The sequence below is a fragment of the Pundamilia nyererei genome, unplaced genomic scaffold (assembly GCF_000239375.1).
Source record: "Pundamilia nyererei isolate P.nyererei 1_Seehausen unplaced genomic scaffold, PunNye1.0 scaffold00057, whole genome shotgun sequence".
In the NCBI taxonomy this organism is placed as follows: domain Eukaryota; kingdom Metazoa; phylum Chordata; class Actinopteri; order Cichliformes; family Cichlidae; genus Pundamilia; species Pundamilia nyererei.
Window position 1 is genome coordinate 1,933,763 of NW_005187458.1, and position 21,790 is coordinate 1,955,552.

Sequence of the window (21,790 nt, forward strand, 5' to 3'; positions counted from 1 at the left end):
ATGTCTCCACTTACAGAAAAAGTTCTGGTAGCTCATTACCCAGATGGTCCAGAGGGATGCATTCCTTAAGCTTAGTGTAAAGCAGTGGTTCACAAACGGGCTAAATATTTTTCTTTTCAGTGACTGGTGTGAACCTGCTTGTTGCTGCAGATCTTCTCAAACATGGGTAACAGTTAAGACTGCTACTCCGAGTTCATATTCAATGCCCAGCTTTGATCTGTATTTTGTCTTGATTGAAGCCACAGCATAAAGCCTACCTCACATAAGTAGGATGTTGCAAAAGGAAGCTGTATGGTCAAAGTGGGTAATCTTTCTCCACTCCAATCCAAAATGCAGCCAGTGTCTTTGACTTAAACGGCATCCTCTTTGTTGAATCAGAGGTGAGATAAATGAACTGTTCCTCCTCAGATGTGTTGAAGCCAGCAAGTGGTGTTGCACTGAAGGGGTCACGGATCCAGTCATCCTTTTTTTAAAATCCGGCACCAGAAAATATCTCAAGAAATGTTTCTGAAGGGCAGACATGTGTTCTTTCATGCATGAGATCACTGTGTTCTGCAGCTTGTTGTTGTCAATGAATGATTTCAAATTCAAATGAGTCCACATTTCCTCATTTCCCAGCCATAGCTTGCTAGTCTAGTCTGCAGATCCCCACAAAGTCCTCCTGTTTGTTACTCTCAGTGCCTTCATCCATCTGTAGAGCAAAGCGGCTGTCACACACCTTAAGCTGCTCCTCCGTGTCCTTTCAGATATCATAAATAGCCTGTAGTTTGCTGGCTGTTGTGTCATCAGTCATAGTTGAAACCATATCCATAGCACAGCGAAGTATTTATTACTCCTCAATAGTGTGTGTGGTTTTTTTTTACACTGTGCCACTTGGTAGGCAACTTTGTTGAAGCTGAGCTGAGAATTGTCCGGAACAGACAATAATAGTAAATAGACACTGTTGAGCACGACAATTCACAAGTTTTTGTCTGAAAAAGACAACTGACTTGTCTTTGTGCTCTAGATGTTTTGTCTCCAAGTGGGATCTTCGCTTGTTAGGCTTTAAACTGTCTCAAGGTAGCAGTTTTAAGACAGACAACACACTGCAGCCTCTCCTCATTACCCACCATTGTACAGGTGTACTCAAAGGCTTCTCCTCTTTGGTTTGGAAGCATATTTGGCAATGCTTCATCTTCTGCTTTGCGTTTGTGTGGGAGCCCTGTCAAAAACCTGTCTATTATGCTAGCAGTGTCCAAGCATTCTTTTTTTTTTCTGCTAATACATCAGGCTTATCTCTGTCCTGTCTGGGCTTTTAACAGAACTGTCATTATTGTATCACACTTCAGTAGCGTCATCATAGGTCATCTTTTTAGTCGTTCTCTTTCTGCCCTATCTGGTGATACATGTAGACCGTCTTGGTTAGAGTAGTGTCAATCAGTCTCTGGACCAATTTTCTCATTTAGGGAATGAAGCAGCATCTGCAGACAATCAACAAGGCCACTGTACTGCAACTGCAGGTCGCTTATCCCGAATGCTCGGCCCATTCATCAGCAAGGGTGGTGAGCTACTCTAATGCTCGAATCACAGTGTCATCAGGTGGCGTGTTGTTAGGGATAAACGTGCAACAACTAGCCTTGAACATCCTGCATACCCTGCCCTTCTCTGCCTGCCAGGGCGAAGGACACTGTCTCAGCTGAACTCTGGACACATACACACACACGCACACAGACATATATATACACATGCAGATATACACTCATCCCCCCTCCCCCTCCAAACGCCTTCGACGCTTATTCCCTTCCGATGCTGACGGTGGATCAAGAAGACCAGCACATATGCTGCAGGCCCGGATGCACTGTCTACACTGGCTGTCTCTCACCCTTTACCCACCCCTGTTGCTTGTCATGTGTTCTTTGGTGTATTAAGAGTTTTTTCATGTGCTATGTGCAGAGATGGTTTTTTTCTGTTCTCAAACTGATCTCCCTGTTGGAGCTCAGTCTGGGGGGAGTTATTTTTTTTCTCCTTATCTTTCCTCATGTTGTGCATTTTCCATTGTTATACCTCTCTGACCTGTCTTCCCCATGTGATGTTTTCATGCAATGTATGTATGGTCGGAGGGTAAGATGGTGCCGCCACTGCGTGCAATTGGTCAGCAGCCTTAACATGAAATTTCCCACTCGTGGGACTAATAAAGGTATCTTATCTTATCTTATCTTATCTTATCTTATCTTATCTTATCTTATCTTATCTTATCTTATCTTATCTAAAGCCATTCTGTTCTGCCAAATCATCAGAGAAGTTGCATTTAGTTGTTCACAGAGCCTCTTCACTGCATCCCCAGTGTAATTCAGAAATCTCTACTGATTGTAATAACAAAAATAAATCCGATATACACGCATTTTTTTAAAATTGTCCAGATAAAGACTGACTCAGAACCCCCGCAGGTATTTGATTTCTAGCTTTAAACTCGTCGGGCGTTCCACGGGGAGTGCCCGAGGAGATCAGGTGCTGAAAGCCGACACAATTTACATGTTTTTGAGATGAGACTAGGCTGAAAGCCATGGCAGACTTTCTTATGATATATATGGGTATGTGTCATTCTGGAGGAGCTGGACTACCTTTGCAACCTGAATGACTTGCAGTTGCTGTCTTATACTACCAGTAGTGTTAAGGAGACTAACAAAAAGAAAAACTGACAGGAAAATCACTGAAGAAGGATGAGGAGGTCTTTGGCCAGCACCTGCAAAACCATTCTCCTTTCGGTTGTTGTCTTGTTGCCTCACCAGTGCACCTGCTGTCTCTTTGATTTGTACCAAAGAAAGAAAAATGGATTCAGAATGGTTTATTCTTCCTAACTAGACAGATTGAGTTTAACTGACCGGGTGTTATACTGTGATAAGCAAGTGATTTTTGAATAGTGTCGATGGCATATATGTCTGTTAATCATTTAATAACTTTCTTTCTCTGTCACAGTTGTCCAGTGGGAACCCTGTATATGAGAACTTTTACAGGCAGGTAAGATGATGACACAAAACATAAAACTTTTAAGCTTCAACCTATTTTGTGTAAAAAAATATAAAAGATGGTACAAGAGAGAGATGCCTATGGAATGTAACACTGCACTGATGATTTGTTTTAAGGTGGATCCTGGGAATACAGGGAGAGTAGGACCAACAGAAGCTGCTCTTTTCTTAAAAAAGTCTGGACTCCCTGACCTTACTTTGGGAAAGGTAGGTAACCAAAGTTACACATCACGTAACAGCTGGTTATGGCTCTTAGATTTTTACCAGTCGACACACTCACACAGCTGTGCATCTGTTATCAAAATGATGGTTGAGTTTGTAGATAGGTTTAAGTTCTCGGGTAGAGTAGAAAAGTGCGTGATGAGAACCAGTGTATTTACCATTTGTGGTTGAACCCACGAGAACCTAAAATAAGGGGAAAATGTAACCATTTACTAAGGGCAGCTTCATTTGGCAGTATTTTAATCTAGAAAGTAAAAATATAGTTCTGTGTAGGCTTTGTCATGTGTGTGCACACAAACAGACACAAATCTTCAACAACAGAGGAGGAACAAAGTCACTGACATCTGTCAGTCTGGAAAGAGTTACAAAGCTAATTCTTTGGCAGTCCAGGGAACCAAAATGAGCGCCATTATCCACAAAATGGGAAAACTTGGAACTAGAGATTATAATTGATATAAATTTAGTGATTCCAATTCCATTATCAGTTCGATTCCTGGTCGATTCTCATTTTGTTTTCATCGGCTCTGCTTTGAGAGTCACCACCATCTCTGAGCAGCAAAGACAATATTTGTGCAAATTGATTGCACGTTGTGTGGTCAAATGTTTGCACATGTTAGAGGTTGTGACCATTGCTGGGGTCGTTGCTCACAAAAAGTAATGTGTTACACTTACTTGTTACTGTTACTGCAGGACAGCTCAGTTTGAAACAGGCTGGACCTGCTCTCAGTCTCTATTCTATCAGTGATACACAGTTTTCTCTGTGATAAGAAGGCTTGTCAGAATTGGAAGCAGTTAAAATGCAGAGAAATATTAAGATGAGATTCTGCAACCAGTTGCAGTCCTATATCGTCACATTCTGGGACCATACTATGTCCTGCAAGATGCCACCGCTGACCCCAGTAGAGCGGAGTTTATCAGACACTACCATTAGAATTTGAGAGTGGAGAGGGGGGAATGGCCCGCTGCAGTCCTGACCTCAGGCCCATTGAACAGTTGTGGTATCAGGACGTGCTGTTTGTGCCAGAGTGAACAACACAGCTACACTGGCTGACTTGCAACAGTATTGTTTGACCAAGCAGGCGACCACCATGAAGACTGGGTGAGTGTTGTGGCTGTGTTTGGTTCTTCCACATGCTATTGAGCCTCCTGTTTTTTCTGGGCACAGCTCACATACTCAGCTATGCTGCTCAGTTCACAAAGGCATTTTCCTTCAATTGTGGCGCCATTTAAGGCGAAAGAAACAATTTTTGTCAAGAAAGATTGTTAGAAAGAAATAATCGACACCCACTCCTCTTACTGTGATCCTGCTCTGCTGGTGGTGCACCAACTAACAGTCTAAACCACAGTAACGTAAGACTAATGGTTGATAATGTTATTTTTCCATTTCATCTTTTCATTTGTTTATTTTACATTTAATCATATACTTGTGCGTTGTGTTACAGATCTGGGATTTGGCTGATCCTGATGGCAAAGGCTACTTGGACAAACAGGTGAGGTAGAGTTTTAGAGATGATTGTAAATAAACAAAAGCAAACATATACAGATTGATCTACATCACACCGTCCAAAGAAACAGTAATAAAAATGTACTTTTGAGAGCATGGAGGAGAATATGTTTAATTCTCTTAGACATACTGTTGTTCTAATTAATACAAGCAATTGGTAGAAGTCTTTTTAATACTACATGTGAAGGACACAATGGGAAGCACTTTGTTTTCTTACTCAGGGGTTTTATGTGGCTCTACGACTGGTTGCCTGTGCTCAGAACAGTCTGGAAGTCAGCTTGTCCAGTCTCAGCCTAACAGTCCCTCCTCCGAAGTTTGTGAGTGTATTCCTCATTCGAGCAAAAACTGTCATATTTTGTATACAGAAACTACAGCTTACTAGAATTATAATTCTTTTGCTCATATTCATTTTGTAGATGAACAGACTCTGTCATACTCATTTCAATTCATTATATTATTAAACCTTTTCTTGAAAGTTGGAAAATGATCACTGTAACGTGTGATTGCAGAAGGACACCAGCAGCCCATCTCTAAGCAGCACAGCCTCTGTTCCTGCTGAATCGCACTGGGCTGTCAGGGTGTGTACAAATACACACACACACACACACACTGACGCAGACTTTGAGATGTTGAAGTAAAGCAATAATTACAGAATGGCCTTGAGAGATTGAAAAGAAGGCAACTCAATGTCTTTAGTTTTATGAAGATGTTTTGCCTCTTATCCAAGAGGTTTCTTTGTTTGTAAAATCCCAGGTAATAAACCCCTACTGGGGGCTGCCCCCTTTGAAGGTGGTCCCGAGGGTCTTTAAGTGACTATTGATCATTTGAGTCCTGACAAAGAGGGTGTGAAAAATAGTGTGGGTTATTCCTGTCACCAGAGCCTCACTCCAGCATCACCTTAATGTGGTCAAAATTTGTTTTCTCAAACTGGCTGATGAAGGTTTGACGGATGTTTTTATCCAGGCTTTGGAATTCTACAAGCACGTGTGTCGACTGTATTCAAAAAGTCATGTTTATAGTGTAATGTCTATACTGATTTTCATAAATAAAATATCTCAATAAATAAAATAAAAAATAACACTGAAACTAATAAAAACTAAACGTTTTTAAAAATTGAAAATAGAACTGAAACAAGAAACTCTGGCAACTAACTAAAATTCAACTGAATTAAAAACAAAGACCTGTATTCTTTGCTCTCATTGGTAGTTACTTCAGTCACATGCCTGAAAATTTAGAAAAGTTTATCTCAGGTCCCGCCCACTTCCTGTTGCTGCGGCCTGTAATTGTTTGACGCTGCTGAATGACATTCACTTTTTACGGTATGTGGTTGCCACATCGTTGTGGATCCCTTACAGTGTGTACATAGCTTAACTTTCTTTTTGATGTAAACTTCATCCATTATCTTTCATTTATGTGTAGAGTGATTTGTCAGAGTTATAGAATCACACATATACCTGCTTAATTACAGAATGCACAATTTTTTTTAATGCAGCAATCCTTCTGAAAACTTAACAACGTTGTAATATTCAGATACTTTGCTTTTTCACAAATGAAAAATCTGTTGGTGCTCTTGCTTCGGCAGCACTCAGAGTTTGTGCATCACATGGCATACATTGTGTTAACTTTGCTTATGAGTTATGACTTCTTTTTTAAATTTAGCACAAGCTATGTTTAGCTTATGTATAATTTAAGAAACCCCCCTCTGTGCAAAGCCTCAAATTGTAGCAGATGATTGCCATCATATCTCCAATCTCCAAAAATTGTATTTGGGAAAGCAACGTTTGTCTTTATGGTATGAATAAACACAAGATGTTTAAGCTTTTGAAATAAATAGTGTGTCTTTTGCTTTGTAGCCAGAGGAGAAGAATAAATTTGATGGGATTTTTGAAAGTCTGGTTCCAGTCAACGGCCTGCTGTCAGGAGAGAAAGTCCGCCCAGTCTTAATCAACTCCAAGCTACCTCTGGATGTCCTTGGGAAGGTATTTAGTCCAATTAGGATTTTTGTTTTGGACTTAAGAAGAAGCCCAAGGATGTGTAAACATGGCGTTTTGGTTTGTGTTGAAGCTTTAAAATACTGAAGGCAGAATGTAATGGGTTTTCTTTCAGAAACATTCAGTTATATGAATGTAAACGGTAAATGCACTGGGTCTTAAGTAGCACTTTTCTACTTTACCTGTGCACTCAAAGCTTCACACCCACTCATACAAGTACTGTTTTTTTCTAAGTAAGTGCTTTCTATCTAACATTCATGCATCGGAGAGCCACTTGTATTGTTCAAGAATATTTGGCATGCAGACTGGGAGCAGCCAAGAACCAAACCACCAACCTTCTGATTAGTAGTTGACCTGCTCTATCTCCCAAGTGACAGGCACCCGATAATGTCATGAACTGTTAGAAAATGGTCTTTTTTCTGAAGAAATTGAATGTATTGTACTTTAGTTACCTTTTCAATTATCATTGGTCATCTCACTAATCGTGTTTATTTCTTACTGTTAGGTTTGGGACCTGAGTGACATAGACAAGGATGGCCATCTAGACAAAGATGAGTTTGCAGTGGTGAGTGATACTCATCTGATTAACATTGAGATGCAAAAGTTTGACTGACAATATCTGTTTCTTTGAAACGTTATGTGAATATAACAAATACTTATCTCCACAATGGTTAAAATTAAAGCTCAAACTGTATTACAAATATCTTGAGAAAGAATGCAGTACTTTTTAACCTTTTCAGCTGAAAAAGTAGTTTTTTAACTTTTCTGCACATTTATCACATTTAAATATTAGACAATGATAACCCAAGTAAATACAAAATGATAAGAAGAGAAGGGTAAGAGATCACTGCTTCTCTAGTTTCAAGTAATGTGAATGACTGGTTAACAGGAATTCTGGAGATCAAGTTCATGACTGGCAAGAGAGAACGGTTTGTAGGGTTGCTTGAAAGAAAACTCAAACCCCATGTTTGACTGTAGGGATCGTGCACATATGATGAACACAAATAATTTAGTTTTAGGAAAGAAGAGAACAGAATTTTGACTCAAGGTACAAAAAGCTCTCGTGCTGTGTGACTGTCTCTAGCTGGAAATAACTGTGCGTGCCTACAAGCCAGTGTTTCAACATATGGAAAAAATGGTCATGTCTCAGCTTTAATAACAAGATAAATGAATTATGAGTATAAGTAGAGAAAGAACTGATTGTTTTTTCATTATTACCCAATAGACAAAAGATTTAATGTGAATCAGGTGAACAAGAATTGAGTATCGCCACTGATGAAGTCAATCAAGCACCTTGAGGTGACTGTTGCTGTTTGTTGTATAGATAAAATTGAATTAATTCTGAGGTGGCAGCGCAAGTTAGGAGCAATCTAGTGAGGCTTTCATGTTTGGACTTTTGGAAAAATAACAGGTTTGGGACATAACTCATTTCATTCAGGAGTATGTGAACCAGTAAATATGTAGTATTAGCTTGATATTGTCTCCTAGGCCATGCACCTGGTGTACCGGGCCTTGGAAAAAGAGCCTGTTCCTGCACTCCTCCCCTCTGCTCTCATCCCTCCATCTAAGAGGAAGAAGAGTCTCAGCTCTGTGGCCAGCTCTTTACCTGGACTGCCTGCAAGCCCTCCTCCACCTAAAGATTCTCTACGTTCCACACCCTCCCACGGCAGCATGAACTCGCTCAACAGCACTGGCAGCCTGTCACCCAAACACACACTCAAGTCTGGACAGGTAATAAACATTATAAAAAATTTAAGGGGACACCAAGTCATTCCCATGCTAGCCAAGAGAAATAATCTCTCCAGTTACTCCTGGTTTAGTCCCAGGGCCTCATTTCTGTCACTTGTATTTCACTACCCATAGCCTGTGACCATAGGTGAGGAACGTAGTCTGACTGGTAAATCAGCAGCTTCACTTTTCTCTCATTATCACAACAGATCGGCTATGCTAAAATTGTTAATTCATATTTTCCACCATCATTGTGCACCAAGTAGCCTAGAATTACAAAGGATACTATTAAAAAGGATTTGAAAAGGGTCAAATCCTTGATTAGGAAAATGAATTCAAACAGGTAGAAACGTATACATTTGTTTGTTACCTGTTGAAGTTTTGGGGCCAGGATTCAGGTTCTTGGCCTGCTTAGCGTTAGCATGCTGTCTGTGCAGATACTTGCGAAGAGCCAAAGTTGTGTTGCCATAATGATGCAGCTGCTTTTGTTATTGATGGAGTTTATTCTTTACCATCCTGCTCTCGCCCTGAGACATCAAGTCTCAGTTGTTAACTTAAGTTGAACTTGAACAAGTCTTGATGTAAACAGTGAATCGTTTAGCAGAACGAATTTCAAATTAAATCTATTAAAACTCTCGGATAAGTTTGAGATTTGGTGACAGTCTGAGGACAACTTTACTAAAATTCTTGTGAATGCAGGTTGATGTGTTTAAGTAGACCCTTTAAAAAGTAACAGGCAGTTACTGTTTGGTCAAGTATACTGTCATAACAATGCAGGTAAGGCTACATTACGTTTTTCTTTCCTGAGCCATTATTTTATATTCTCATGCACTCAAACTGTGATGATTCCAGTCAAATTCCCTATAGAGACCTAAAGAGTTGGAGCTCTCTAAGTCTCTGTAGGTTCATTTCTCTGATGTGCAATGCTTATGTATGTATGCATGTATGTATTATGTAAAGTGATCTCCTGAAAAGAATGAGAACCATAGTTAATCATACATGCAAAAGTTGCAAGTCTAGGTAAAAGATTTGCAGATAGTTTTAACAGGGTTGATTCAGAGTCAAAAATAAAAAAATGACATAGTGTGAGTCTTTGTCTCTTTCAGCATTCGGTGAACTGGGTGGTCCCTGTGTCAGAGCGTGGCCGCTATGACGATATCTTCCTAAAGACGGATGCTGACATGGATGGTTTTGTCAGTGGACTGGAAGTAAAGGAGATCTTCATGCAATCTGGACTTTCTCAGACTCTTCTTGCCCATATATGGTAGGAACTCAACCACAATTCTTCTCAGTTTTCTGCAGACACTAATATTCATCATTTCTATTAATTAGCAGTGCAATAATTGATACGTTTAAAAAATAAAAACTGAATTTTATATTTAAAACGTCAATTGCAATTGGTGATGCAAAATGTTTGAAAATGTTGGCAGTCCATTATGAGAGATATAAATACAGTACTGTGAAAAATTGTTTTTTGCATATTTGTCTTGGTTGATTTAGATCATCAAATAAAATGTAATAACCAGAGTAAAGAAGAAATGCAGTTTTTAAATAATGACTATATTCATTCAGGTAAACAAGACCTACCGGAATCATACATTTTGGTTTACACACATTGCTGTGTTTTTAAAAAAGCATTTGGGAAAATTCTGACAAATACTTTATAGATGAGCTATTGTCTTCATCTTTAAGGCCTTAGACTGAGGTAATCAGAGATATGGCAAACACCAGGGTAACGAGACACAGATTAAGCAAAGATAGAGAAAACGAAGAGTCAACAGATAAGGGGAACACAGGAGGCAGGAAAGATGAGATTTAGGGAATTAACTATAAACAGTTAGCGATAATAACAAATTACAAATGGTGGAGACACAACAAAAACTGAGAATAAAACAAAGAGGAGAAATATCCTAGGATAGAAAACTCAAAATTACCAAAACAAAGAACAAACTATTCAGAAACACACAATAATCATAAACAGAACTAAAAAAAAATCGAATCCAGAGTACTGGGTCATACACGCCAAACCATGATTAAAAAAAAAAACAAAACGCCAGAAAACTCTCTCATGTGCCTGAATTAAGATTAAAATAATTCTGCCAAGAAGAGCTGCCAAAATTCCTCCACAGCAGATTCCAGGACCAGAAAAAAGAGCTCCGCAGATATTGCCACTTATCACAAATCCTTGATTGAAGTTTTTGCTAACAAGACGGACACATCCAGTTGTTAGTTTGCTGAGATATTACTGGGTGAAAATCATTATAGTACCATAGCTCTGCCCAAAAAATGTGCCAAACGTGACTTTGAAAAATGAACTTGGAGCTGCTTGATTTGGTTGCTATCAGACTTGATATGGTTCATTTCCTTTGTATTTTTATTAGACTGAACCTTTGCAATATAAAAGCTGAGGTTAACTGAATGAACTGAATGTGTCTCTGTCGATTATGTTGTTTCTCGCAGGGCTTTAGCAGATACAAGACAGATAGGCAAGCTGACCAGGGAGCAGTTTGCCCTCTCCATGCATCTTATCCAGCAGAAAGTCAGTAAGGGCATTGATCCTCCACAATCCCTGACTGCTGATATGATTCCACCTTCTGAAAGAAGCACTCCACTACCAGTAAGTAGCATCATCAAAGCTGTTAAAGGTGTGCTAATGTCGACATATTCACATCCCCAGCTTGCATGATATAGTATTGGCTGTCACAGTGAGACCTACATTGTACCTCACCTGTTTTAATTCACAATAAAACATAAAAGCTAGTGCTGTCAGTGCTAAATCGTTAAAATGACGTTAACGTCATAACCGCATTAACGCGGCAAATCTCCGTTAGCGAGTTAACGCGGATCGCCCCGTGCGTGGGGCTGCACGACGCTTACGCATTAACAAGATAATGCGTTAGCCCGTTAGCGTTTGTTGCTCCCATGCCAACTTTGTTGAGACATGCTGCTGCCATCAAATTCAAACTGAGCTAATATTAACATTTTCTTAGTTTAAACATTAGATATGTTTCATGAGTATCTTTGTGAATAAAATGTAAGTTTATGAGTTTCAAGTTTGTTGAGTTTATTATTATATTATATACATTTTACAATGACCTGTAGCCTAAAGCCTAGTTGTTGTTTTTTTTAATCAAAATGTGCTTTTGTCATCACTGTTAAGCCATGATTATTTCTTCTCTGGCGGGACATAATGTAATCAAAGTCCCTCTTGTTTAAAAGGTTTTCAAAAGTTTCTGTTTTTACATGGAATAAAGCTACTTTGCTTACTGTTTTACACCATCATCAGAGAAGTTTGCTGTTTATAAGTATTGCACACGCTGCATCCGCAAAGCCGGCAGCATTGTGGAAGACCCCACGCACCCCTCACACACTCACTCTTCACCCTGCTGCTTTCTTACAAGAGGTACCGGAGCATTCGGGCCCTCACTGCCAGACTGTTTCTTCCCCCAAGCTGTCAGACTCCTGAACACTCAGTGACTGGACTGACACACACACACACACATTTCACTGGTTGAAATGACAATAAAACCACTTGACTTTTACACCATCATCAGAGACGTGATGCTGTTTTTCACCATCATCAGAGACGTGATGCTGTTTTTCACCATCATCAGAGACGTGATGCTGTTTTTCACCACCACCTTCTCTGTGGTTTCAGAGTATGTCAGGATACATTACTCCAGTGGGATCTGAGATGGCTGCTCTGTCAGAAATGAGGCGGGTGAGTCAGTTGTTCTTTACTTCCCTGTTCTCCTCTTTCTCAGGCTGCAAGGTGTACATATTTCCCGCTACATGTGTTATCTTGGGAGTGGTTTACTTCTGCTGGAAAATAACTCAAATGCTGACCCATGTCAAAATAAAATGGAAATGTTGTGAAGGGTTAAATTGGTGAAACCAAAGACATTTACTGCTCACTGTTCTATCCTCTCTTTGTTGCTAACATTTCTACCTTTCGCCTCTTCCTCCTCTCTTAGGCCATAATGTTCAAGTTGTGGGTAGGTAACATGGGCTTATAACATACTACTTTCTAAATGCTTTCAGCTTTCACTGATTCCTGGAAAGCATTTGCAAGAATTTTTTCTCCATTTCGATACAGTACAGTAAGATTGCCTCACACTGTAAACTGTCTTGATCATGGCAAGATTCAGGATCACTGGATGAAAAATTGGTTCTTTTTTGTTGAGGATGTCTTTTAAGGAAGCTCAAATCTGTTAGTAGCAGTTGTAGTTGTGGTCTTGCAGTAAATAACTCAATTCAGCAATCATCTACTCAGTTGAACGCGCAAAACTAGTTGCAGTATGACAACAAAAACAGATATATGATACAGTTATTTAAACATACAATATACTCACCAAACACTTGGTTAATTACACCTGTTGAACTCTTTGATGACAGACATATGATCAGCCAATCACATGGCAGCAGCTCCGTGCATTTACGCAGTGGCACTTTTTAAGACGTCAAAGTTCAGCTGAGAATCAGAATGGGGAATAAAGGTGATTTAAGTTACCCTGAATGTGGCATTAATTGGTATTGTTTGTGCCAAACTGGCTTGGGTATTTCAGAATCTGCCATTCTACTGATCTAATCTACTTTTCCCACACAACCACTTCTAGGATTTACAAGAAAGAAAAGTAAAGACAAAGAGAAAGTATCTAGTGAGTGTCTGTTCTGTGGCCAGAAATGGCCAACACTGGGGATGTCAGAGGAGAATGGCCAGACTAATAGGAAGGCAACAGTAACTGAGCCTAGCATTCACACAGGGTTACCTAAATTTGACAACACAAGAATGGAACAATGTTACCAAGTCTGATGAGTCTCTGTTTCCGCAGCGACATGTGGATGGTAGGGTCAGAATTTGAAATAAACAGCATGACGGTATGGATCCATCCTGCCTTGTGTCAGTGGTTATTACTCACCCCGTCCATTCATTTATGACCACAGTGGATCCGTCTTATGATAGCTGCTACCACCAGAATAACATAACATGTCACAAAGCTCAGATCTTCTAAAACTGGTTTCTTGAACATGACAGGAAGTTAAAGCGAGAACGGGAAATTTGCATCATGACTGTGTAGCAGGCAACTGTGTAATACTGCGATGTCAGTATGGACCAAAATCTCTGGAATGTTCCCAAGACCTTGTTAAATCTGTGCCATGAAGAATTAAGGCAGTTCTGAAAGGGAGAGAACTGGAAACAACAAACTTGAAACTCAAACTTGGAACAGAGATGGAAGAGGGAAACGAAGCGCACAAGAATACACAGTCATGTGGGACGATGTGACAGCAGCAGAGGAAGACAGAGGACTAAATACACAGAGGATAATGAGAAGATGGGAAACACGACTGGAAGTAATCTGACACAACGATGGAGGAAGTAAAAATGAATACACTAAGCACAGGACAAGGGACTATTGAAATAAAAACAAGAGACACACACTAAGATATGGACTTAACACTGGGACTGGGGATCAAACAGACTTGGGAACACAGTCAACCGGAAAGACCGAAAGGAATCAGAAAACAGACACGGGCGAGTAAACAAACATGAAGACGAGGGAGACTAGACATGAAATGTGGAATGCAAGGGAGGGACAGTACCAAAACAAAAGACTAGAACTACAAATGTAACCTTAGCAGGAAATATCTAACTGGACTAGAAATGCAAATGATTAAACCAGAAGCCTAAACAATGCCAGAAAAAGCAGAAGAAACAGAAATGCTGTGTCATAGATCCAGCATCACGACAGGTCCACTCAGAAGGATTTTTAATAGAAGAAATGCCAGTCATATCTTTGCAATGAAGACAGGAAATGTGCAGTCTTTTTTTTATAATACTTCACTGAAAGCGTATTTGGTTGTGAAATGTGTGTGATCAGACAACACACATATCTTCCACTCAGCATGTAAGCATAACAAGGGTAGCATGGTGGCGCATGGTTGCTTCACAGCAAAAAAGTACAGGGTTCTTCCCAAAAGTCCAAAGGCAGTTAGTGCGAGTGTGAGCACGGGTGGTCGTCTGTTGTCTGTCTGTGTTAGCTTTGCAACAGACTGGCAAGCTGTCCAGGATGTAACCCGCTTCTCACGGGGTACATCCTGTCCTATGTTATATTAAATCATGCAGGCACTCTAAAATGTATTTTTTTTTTACCAATATTACTCTCCAGAGGCTTTACTAAAGATTCTTCATTGTGGTGCTCATCAAAAGCAAGCATAAATGGCAGACAGCGTGGAGAGTAATTATTGGGATGATAATGAATTGAATTGATAGAATTTATTTAAATGCCATAATAACCGTAATAAAAACAAAGATAGCACAATGCTTCCGAGATGCATTTTTTTCACAATAGGTCACACAGACATAAAAGCATTGCAGAATCGTTGTCTTATTTTTATTGCAGGTAACATATCGTTATAGTACCATTAAGTTACTCTGCAATTCCCAAAGCTAGAGAGAAAAATACTGGAAGCTTGTTGTAGACCAATATAGATTTTTTTTAAAGGTGAGGTGAAGATAAAATTGAAAAGTCCTGAATCTTTCCTGTCCTTTGCAGGTTGTCATTGGTGGTGACACCTCCCTCACATGTTGGTGATAGACATAGCCCCACCTCCGTGCTGCTCCTCTTCTTGACCTTCAGTTTTTCTCCTATCCGTTTTTACCTCTTTCTCCTTCCATTGGCCTATTCTGCCATGGCTCATTTGGTGCCATTTCATCATCCTACTTCATCGTGTTTGTTGAGACAACTTGACCGTCTCTTATTTTGTCCTTTTTTGCTGTTTTTTACAGGACAGCTCTAGTTCAGTGGGTTCAGGAGAGTTCACTGGCATCAAGGAGTTGGATGACATCAGCCAGGAGATCGCTCAGCTGCAAAGGTAACAAACAGGGTCATCAACAGTACCAAAATTGCAGTACCAAAAAAGCTCCATCACTAATCCACTGTTAACATTAATATCAAGACTTTTAATTCATTTCAGTTCCATCCATTAGTATAATCATAATAACACATAGAACAGTGTTCTACCTTTTCTGTCACCGTTCTATCCTGTCAAAATAATGTTGGAAGTAACAACAAGACATCTTTTAACTATATTTTAATGCAGCAGCATTCTCATTTCCAAAGTTACTTTTATTGTGGCCAGTTTTAGAATTTGAACCATGTCTATAACCCACAGGCAGAGCTTGCTAAATGGTGGGGTGGGGTGCAAATACGCTTTTAGAGACAGCATCCTTAGTCTCTTTAGACTGTTTTCTATCTGTATACATATTTATGTCAAAGGTCACCTGCGAGAAAAAAACATAATCAAAGCCAAATTTCATACGTGCAGGTATTCATTGTCACTTGTGTAAATAAATCCATTACTCATAAATTCATCATATTGTGCATGTAGTACTCAGCAGCCATGTGCACAAAGAAGCCATCACGCACGTGAGTGTCTGCTTTGCAATTTCTGCAGCACATTCACACTCTTGAAGGTAACTCTTCACTCAAAGCTGAATTATTTTTGCTTAAAGCAATCTTGCTTTTGACAGTTTGGAAGGCAGGACCCGAAGGAAGAGGAGTCCTGGTGTGAATCTTAATTGCCCCTTGGGGAATAAAGTCTCTCTGGTTCTGATTCTGATTGGTCACTTTCAAAGCATTGCCACCACAGCCTTTGTGATAGAGTTGCTCAGTTTACTGCATGACACCAAGTTACACTGAGGCAACAGCATGCACTATATTGCTAAAAGTATTCCTTCACCAATCCAATTCAAGTGTTCCAATCACTTCCATGGGCACAGGTGTTTAAAATCAACCACCTAGGCATACAGATGGTTTCTACGAACATTTGTGAAAGGTTTGCTCTCAGGATCTCAGTGAAGTTCAGGTGATGGGATGCTACCTGTGTCCAGTTGTGAAATTTCTTCGCTAATAAATACTCCACAGTCAACTATTAGTGGTATTATAACAAAGTGGAAGCAGTTGGGAAGGCCTGCAACTCACGCTAATTTTTCATGGTTTGTGGTAATCTTTGTGCTAGTTAACACATGGTTTCATTTTAGCTATGTCTGTTGTTGATCAGTCATTCTAGTCTTCTACCCTTGACCTGAAATGACAGGGAAATGCCACACATCAATATCTATTGTTGTTTAAGGATTAGTATTCATAAAGAAACCAGAAAGAACAGTATTAAAGAATTGAGAAAATCTTGGTAGATATCTAGATATACTTTAAATGCAGGGAAACAGGGATGAAAACTGTGTGCATGTTTTATGTTACAAATAACATGAATAAACAGGCTACCAAAACTGTGTAGCCCACATGGTGTAATGCTGATTATCAGCTGTTCACGGTTGTGGAAGAAGTTTTCAATCCTAAATCCTATACATGTATACAAGTAGAAATACTACAATATATGTACATTCTGTGAAAATAAACTTTTACTAAAGTAGAAGTACAAATGTTCTACGTTAAAATATCCTTTAAAGTCTAAATAATTGTTGAGTCATTAAAGTGTACACCACATGCTAGCACAAACTGTCTTATATTTGGTTTATTTTATATGTAATTTAATAGAGTTAAAGCTTTAAATGGACGTGAAAGTCACATATTTGCCTTTGTATAGTCTTATTATTATTCTGTGAATAAATCAAAAATCACTATGAGAGAATCGATCTGTGCTACACGTCAGTAAGTACTTGTCTTGATTTGTTGACTTGAATGAATGAAGTTTGCCAGTTTAACTACAGCTGTAATTTCTACTGTGTGCTGTTGGATGAACTGACTTATCAGTGGCTTCTGAAAGCTTTCCCTTTTAGTGATGGTTCAATTACATGTGTTTGCTGCAGACTAATCAACTTTTTGTTTGCAAGTTTATATGTCTTTATTTTGTGCAGCATCCTGATTCTCATTAAGAGTGTTCTTTTTATTTATTTGTTTTTAATGGTCACAAAAGGTATATAATAGTGTACAATAGACTAATGGGACAGGAGTGCAGAGTATTCTGAGCTTGACTTATAGTCCCAGGGTTTTTAAGATTACTTGAGCATTAAAGTAGTCTTCAGTAGACAGATTTCATTACTGCTTTACAGCAAAAGATAACTGTAATAGTAAATAATGCATGCTGCACACACAGGATAATTTGGTTTAAACCAGTAAATAGCACCTGTCCATTACTGAGACTGTGATTTAGTCATATTAAGGCCCCTCGTTCTTAGGGCTCTGCCTTACAAACTGTCAGTTCAGGTTAATTCAAGCGAGCAAGTTATGAGACCATGAATTTGCTGCAGTGCTTGCAAAGTAGACACTGTTACGCACAATGGCTTCGTTGTGCATGTGGCTGCTGAGATCTATGCACATGGGTTGTTGAATTTACTTTAATTTGCTTGTGATTATGTTTCCCCTCATGTGTGACTTTTGACATAAACATAATTACACAGATCTGCTTTTCATTAGTTCACCCACCTGCTTATCCACCCATCCATCCATCCATGCATCCATCATCCATCCATCTATCCATCCATCCATCCATCCACCCATCCATCCATCCATGCATCCATCCATCCATGCATCCATCCATCCATGCATCCATCCATCCATGCATCCATCTACCTACTTAGCCACCCAGTCAGCCAAACACACAGCTATCCACTCTTCCTTTGATGCATGTATTTTATCAAATTTTTGTTTGTTCACTACTTATTCACTATGCTGCGTCAGCACTCTTGCCTATACCCAGTGGAATACTCTCAGGTAACAAACTGGCTACTTATTACTAAATATAATAAAATGGACTTGCATTCAAATGACACAGAGTGAGCAGTGTCTATCTTACCTATCTTTTTGTTGTATAATGTTTAAATACTGCTCAAAAACGTATTAAAAACCCCACAGAATATAGCATCAGTGCAATTAAATTTCTGGTTTATTGATCTGGTGAGTTAAGCAGCAGAGGTTGGTTGTTAATCAGTTTCAGCTGCTTTGGTGTTAATGAAATTAATAACAGGTGCACTAGAGGGGCAACAATAAGACAACTGCCAAAACAGGAGTGGTTTTACAGGTAGAGACCACTGAGATTTTTTTTCTTTATGTTTTCTGAATGTTTTTTCACTAGTTATGCATTTGCCTAGGGACAGGGTCACAACTGATACCATGAGGCAATACCTGGTCGCTATAGAGGTTTCACAGGTAGTCCAACTCCTCCATGATGGCACACCAATATGAGCCCTTCTCAGAAGGTTTGCTATGTTTCCCAGCACAGTTCCAGGAACATGGAGAGGATTCTAGATGGTAGGCAGTTACTCTAGGAAAGCTGGACGGGCTTAAAGAAGGTCCTTAACCCATCAGCAGGACTGGCGTTTGCTCCCTTGTGCAAGGAGGAACAGGATGAGCCCTACAAAATGACTGGTGTGAATATCTCTGACCACACAATCAGAAACAGGCATCAATACAATAGCTGTAGGCCCTATACTGCCCAGCACCACGGAGCCCGAAGAGCATTTTCCACAGAATACCAGAATTGCAGGTCCACCACTGACGTCCGATGTTTTTCACAGATGTGAGCAGGTTTAATTTAGGAGTAGGTCAACAATGGTGATGAGAGGCATGTCCAGTTCAGCTCAATTCAGTTTTATTTATGTGTTGCCAACTCACAACAAAATTTGCCTTAAGGCACTTTATATTGTAAAGTAAAGACCCAACAATAATACAAAGTAAACAGAGAAAACCCCAACAATGACCCCCTCTGAGCAAGCACTTTGGTGACAGTCGGATAGAAAAACCCCTTATAAAAGGAAGAACCATCTGCTGCGACTGGTTGGGGTTAGGGGAAGAAGGCAGGTCAAAGACACACTGTGTAAGAGAGCCAGACATTAATAATAACTAATAATTAAATGCAGAGAGCTGTTTAAACACATAGTAAGTGAAAAAAAAAAAGCGTGAAGAGGAAACACTCCCCCAGCAGCAAAACTCAGTGCCTCATGGGAATCCCCCAGCAGCCTCCTAGAGCTATTGCAACCTAAGGGAAGTATCAAGGTCACATGATCCAGCCCTAACGCTATTCTTTATCTAAAAGGAAAGTTTTAAGCCTAATCTTACAAGTAGTGAGGATATCTTCCCTCCAAATCCAAACTGGAAGCTGGTTCCACAGGACAGGGGCCTGAAAGCTGAAGGCTCTGCGTCCCATTCTACATTTAAATACTCTAGAAAGCCTGCAGTCTAAGTGCAAAATCCATCCATGGAGGGACGCATAGACCTCTACAGGCTAGGCAACAGCACCCTGACTACCATTACTCATCAGGAGGAAATCCTTCGACCCATTATCAGACATGGTATAGTGGGTCCGTGGCTCCTCATGGTGCCTGACAATGCCTGGCCTCATGTAACAACACATTGGCCTGACCTGAATCCATTGCCAGACATAGATGTGCTTATTTTGTTTTGGGAAATAAAAATACCTTTTATATGATTCTTCTGTCAAGTTGCACACAAAGTTTTTTTTTTAAATTGGCACCAGTGAAATACACTTTTCATTTATTTATTCTAATTCTGTAATTATTTTATATACATATTATAAACCTTTAAAATAAGAAAATCAATGTGCCTGTGTTTGTGTGAATGTTTCTGGTTTTGTCCAGGGAGAAGTACACTCTTGAGCAGGACATCAGGGAAGCAGAGGAGGCTATCAGACACAAGAGTGCCGAGGTGCAGGTGAGGACAGCTTGTTTTTTGTCAGTTGGTAGCAACTGGATGTGGACTCAACATAAAATTGAGACACTCTGTCCTTGATGTGTATAATACTCAGCCACCGTTCATGTCTTTATATTGTAATATGTTTTATTAATTTTTTAAATTGGCCTTGAGCAGTACTTGTATAGGCTTTCTCAAGGCCTTTTAAAGTTTTTCTTTGAACATTGACTGCATTTTTACTCATTTTCAGTACAGTTCTTGACCATTTTCCGGGGAATATTTATTTTTATTTGTTCAGCCACTTAACACTGAACTATGAGTCATTAGGCACTTTGTTACTATCAGTTTGTTACAAAAAGAAATAATTTGTTCCCATGTTATTAGGTGAATCTACAAAATGGCCAAAAACAACACAGTTTGACATGTGTAGAATTGTAATTTTAACTAACAAGGTGGTTCCCAAAGAGCTGTTAGCCTCAGAATCAGCTTTATTGATCAAGTGTTCACCCAGCCCAGTTTTGTTGAAGCACAGGGCAGCATATCAGGAATTCAATTCAGTTCAATTTTATTTACGTATATAGCGCCAAATCACAACAACAGTTGTTATTGTCTATCAGGAAATGCAGAATGACCTGGACAGAGAGACAACCAGCCTGCAGGAGTTAGAAGCTCAGAAACAAGATGCCCAGGACCGGCTGGAGGAGATGGACCAGCAGAAACACAAATTAGAAGACATGTTGAATGAAGTCCGGATTAAGTGCCAGGAAGAGTCTCAGATGGTAAGAGAGAGAGAGAAGGATGCTGATAATGTAGAAGTTTCCCCTTTGTGGAGTACTGCCTCAGTTATTCTACAACAATCACAGAATCAAAATACCTGAAAATGAATGTATTCAATTTCTAATATGCTGTTTTCAGTGTTTGTTTGTTGAAGTCAAAATTACCTTGAGATAACTAGCATGATGCAAAATAGAAGAAAAGAAGACATCAAACAGATTAATGTAAAATAATTAGCAACGAGCACAGAGTGGTCTCTTGGCAGGTTTTAACCTCTGACCCAATCCTTTATGCCACTGTTTTCTGCTTTCAGATCTCAAGCCTCCAGACTCAAATCCACTCCCAGGAGTCAGACTTGCTAAACCAGGAAGAAGAGTTGAGCCGGGCCAAGGCTGACCTGGGCCGGCTGCAACAAGAGGAGAATCAGCTGGAGCAAAGCCTGGCCGCAGGCAAGATTCAACTAGAGACCATCATCAAGTCTCTGAAAGCAACCCAGGATGAGATCAACCAGGTAGGGCACAGGTCCTGTTAATGTGTATGTCTAAAGAATGTCAACAGGGGGCACCACCAGAATGTTTAATCCATTTCTTTATCTTGTCAATTAAGTCAGAGGAACCAATTGTGTATGTTTGTCTCAGCTGCTGTGGTGTGGTGTGTCTTCTGTTTCCTGCCAGCCACTGCACACACACACACACACACACACACACACACACACACACACACACACACACACACACACAGTGCAGTTTCCATTATTGTTTTATAACATCCACAAGTTTATGTTGAATTCAGTTCTTGTATTATATTTGTACAATTTCAGTGGAAACATTTTTTTTGCTCTAAGCAGTGTTTTTCATAGCTATGCCAAAAAACATTATTTCTGTGCGTGTGTGTGTGTGT

General features: G+C 39.7%; 1 protein-coding gene across 3 annotated transcripts in view; it reads left to right on the forward strand.

The window, feature by feature from the left end:
* Nucleotides 1–21,790, forward strand: part of eps15l1a (epidermal growth factor receptor pathway substrate 15-like 1a) — a 46,770-nt gene that overhangs the window by 2,179 nt on the left and 22,801 nt on the right. For all 3 annotated transcript variants that reach the window (XM_005734237.2, XM_005734236.2, XM_005734238.2), the window contains exons 2-18: nucleotides 2,956–2,997; nucleotides 3,123–3,212; nucleotides 4,670–4,717; nucleotides 4,953–5,048; nucleotides 5,241–5,309; nucleotides 6,585–6,710; nucleotides 7,228–7,287; nucleotides 8,211–8,453; nucleotides 9,557–9,714; nucleotides 10,911–11,067; nucleotides 12,109–12,171; nucleotides 12,425–12,445; nucleotides 15,238–15,323; nucleotides 18,149–18,181; nucleotides 20,065–20,137; nucleotides 20,734–20,895; nucleotides 21,204–21,401. In XM_005734237.2, coding sequence (XP_005734294.1) covers nucleotides 2,956–2,997; nucleotides 3,123–3,212; nucleotides 4,670–4,717; nucleotides 4,953–5,048; nucleotides 5,241–5,309; nucleotides 6,585–6,710; nucleotides 7,228–7,287; nucleotides 8,211–8,453; nucleotides 9,557–9,714; nucleotides 10,911–11,067; nucleotides 12,109–12,171; nucleotides 12,425–12,445; nucleotides 15,238–15,323; nucleotides 18,149–18,181; nucleotides 20,065–20,137; nucleotides 20,734–20,895; nucleotides 21,204–21,401 — 1,725 coding nt within the window. The remainder of the gene's footprint in view (nucleotides 1–2,955; nucleotides 2,998–3,122; nucleotides 3,213–4,669; nucleotides 4,718–4,952; nucleotides 5,049–5,240; nucleotides 5,310–6,584; nucleotides 6,711–7,227; nucleotides 7,288–8,210; nucleotides 8,454–9,556; nucleotides 9,715–10,910; nucleotides 11,068–12,108; nucleotides 12,172–12,424; nucleotides 12,446–15,237; nucleotides 15,324–18,148; nucleotides 18,182–20,064; nucleotides 20,138–20,733; nucleotides 20,896–21,203; nucleotides 21,402–21,790) is intronic.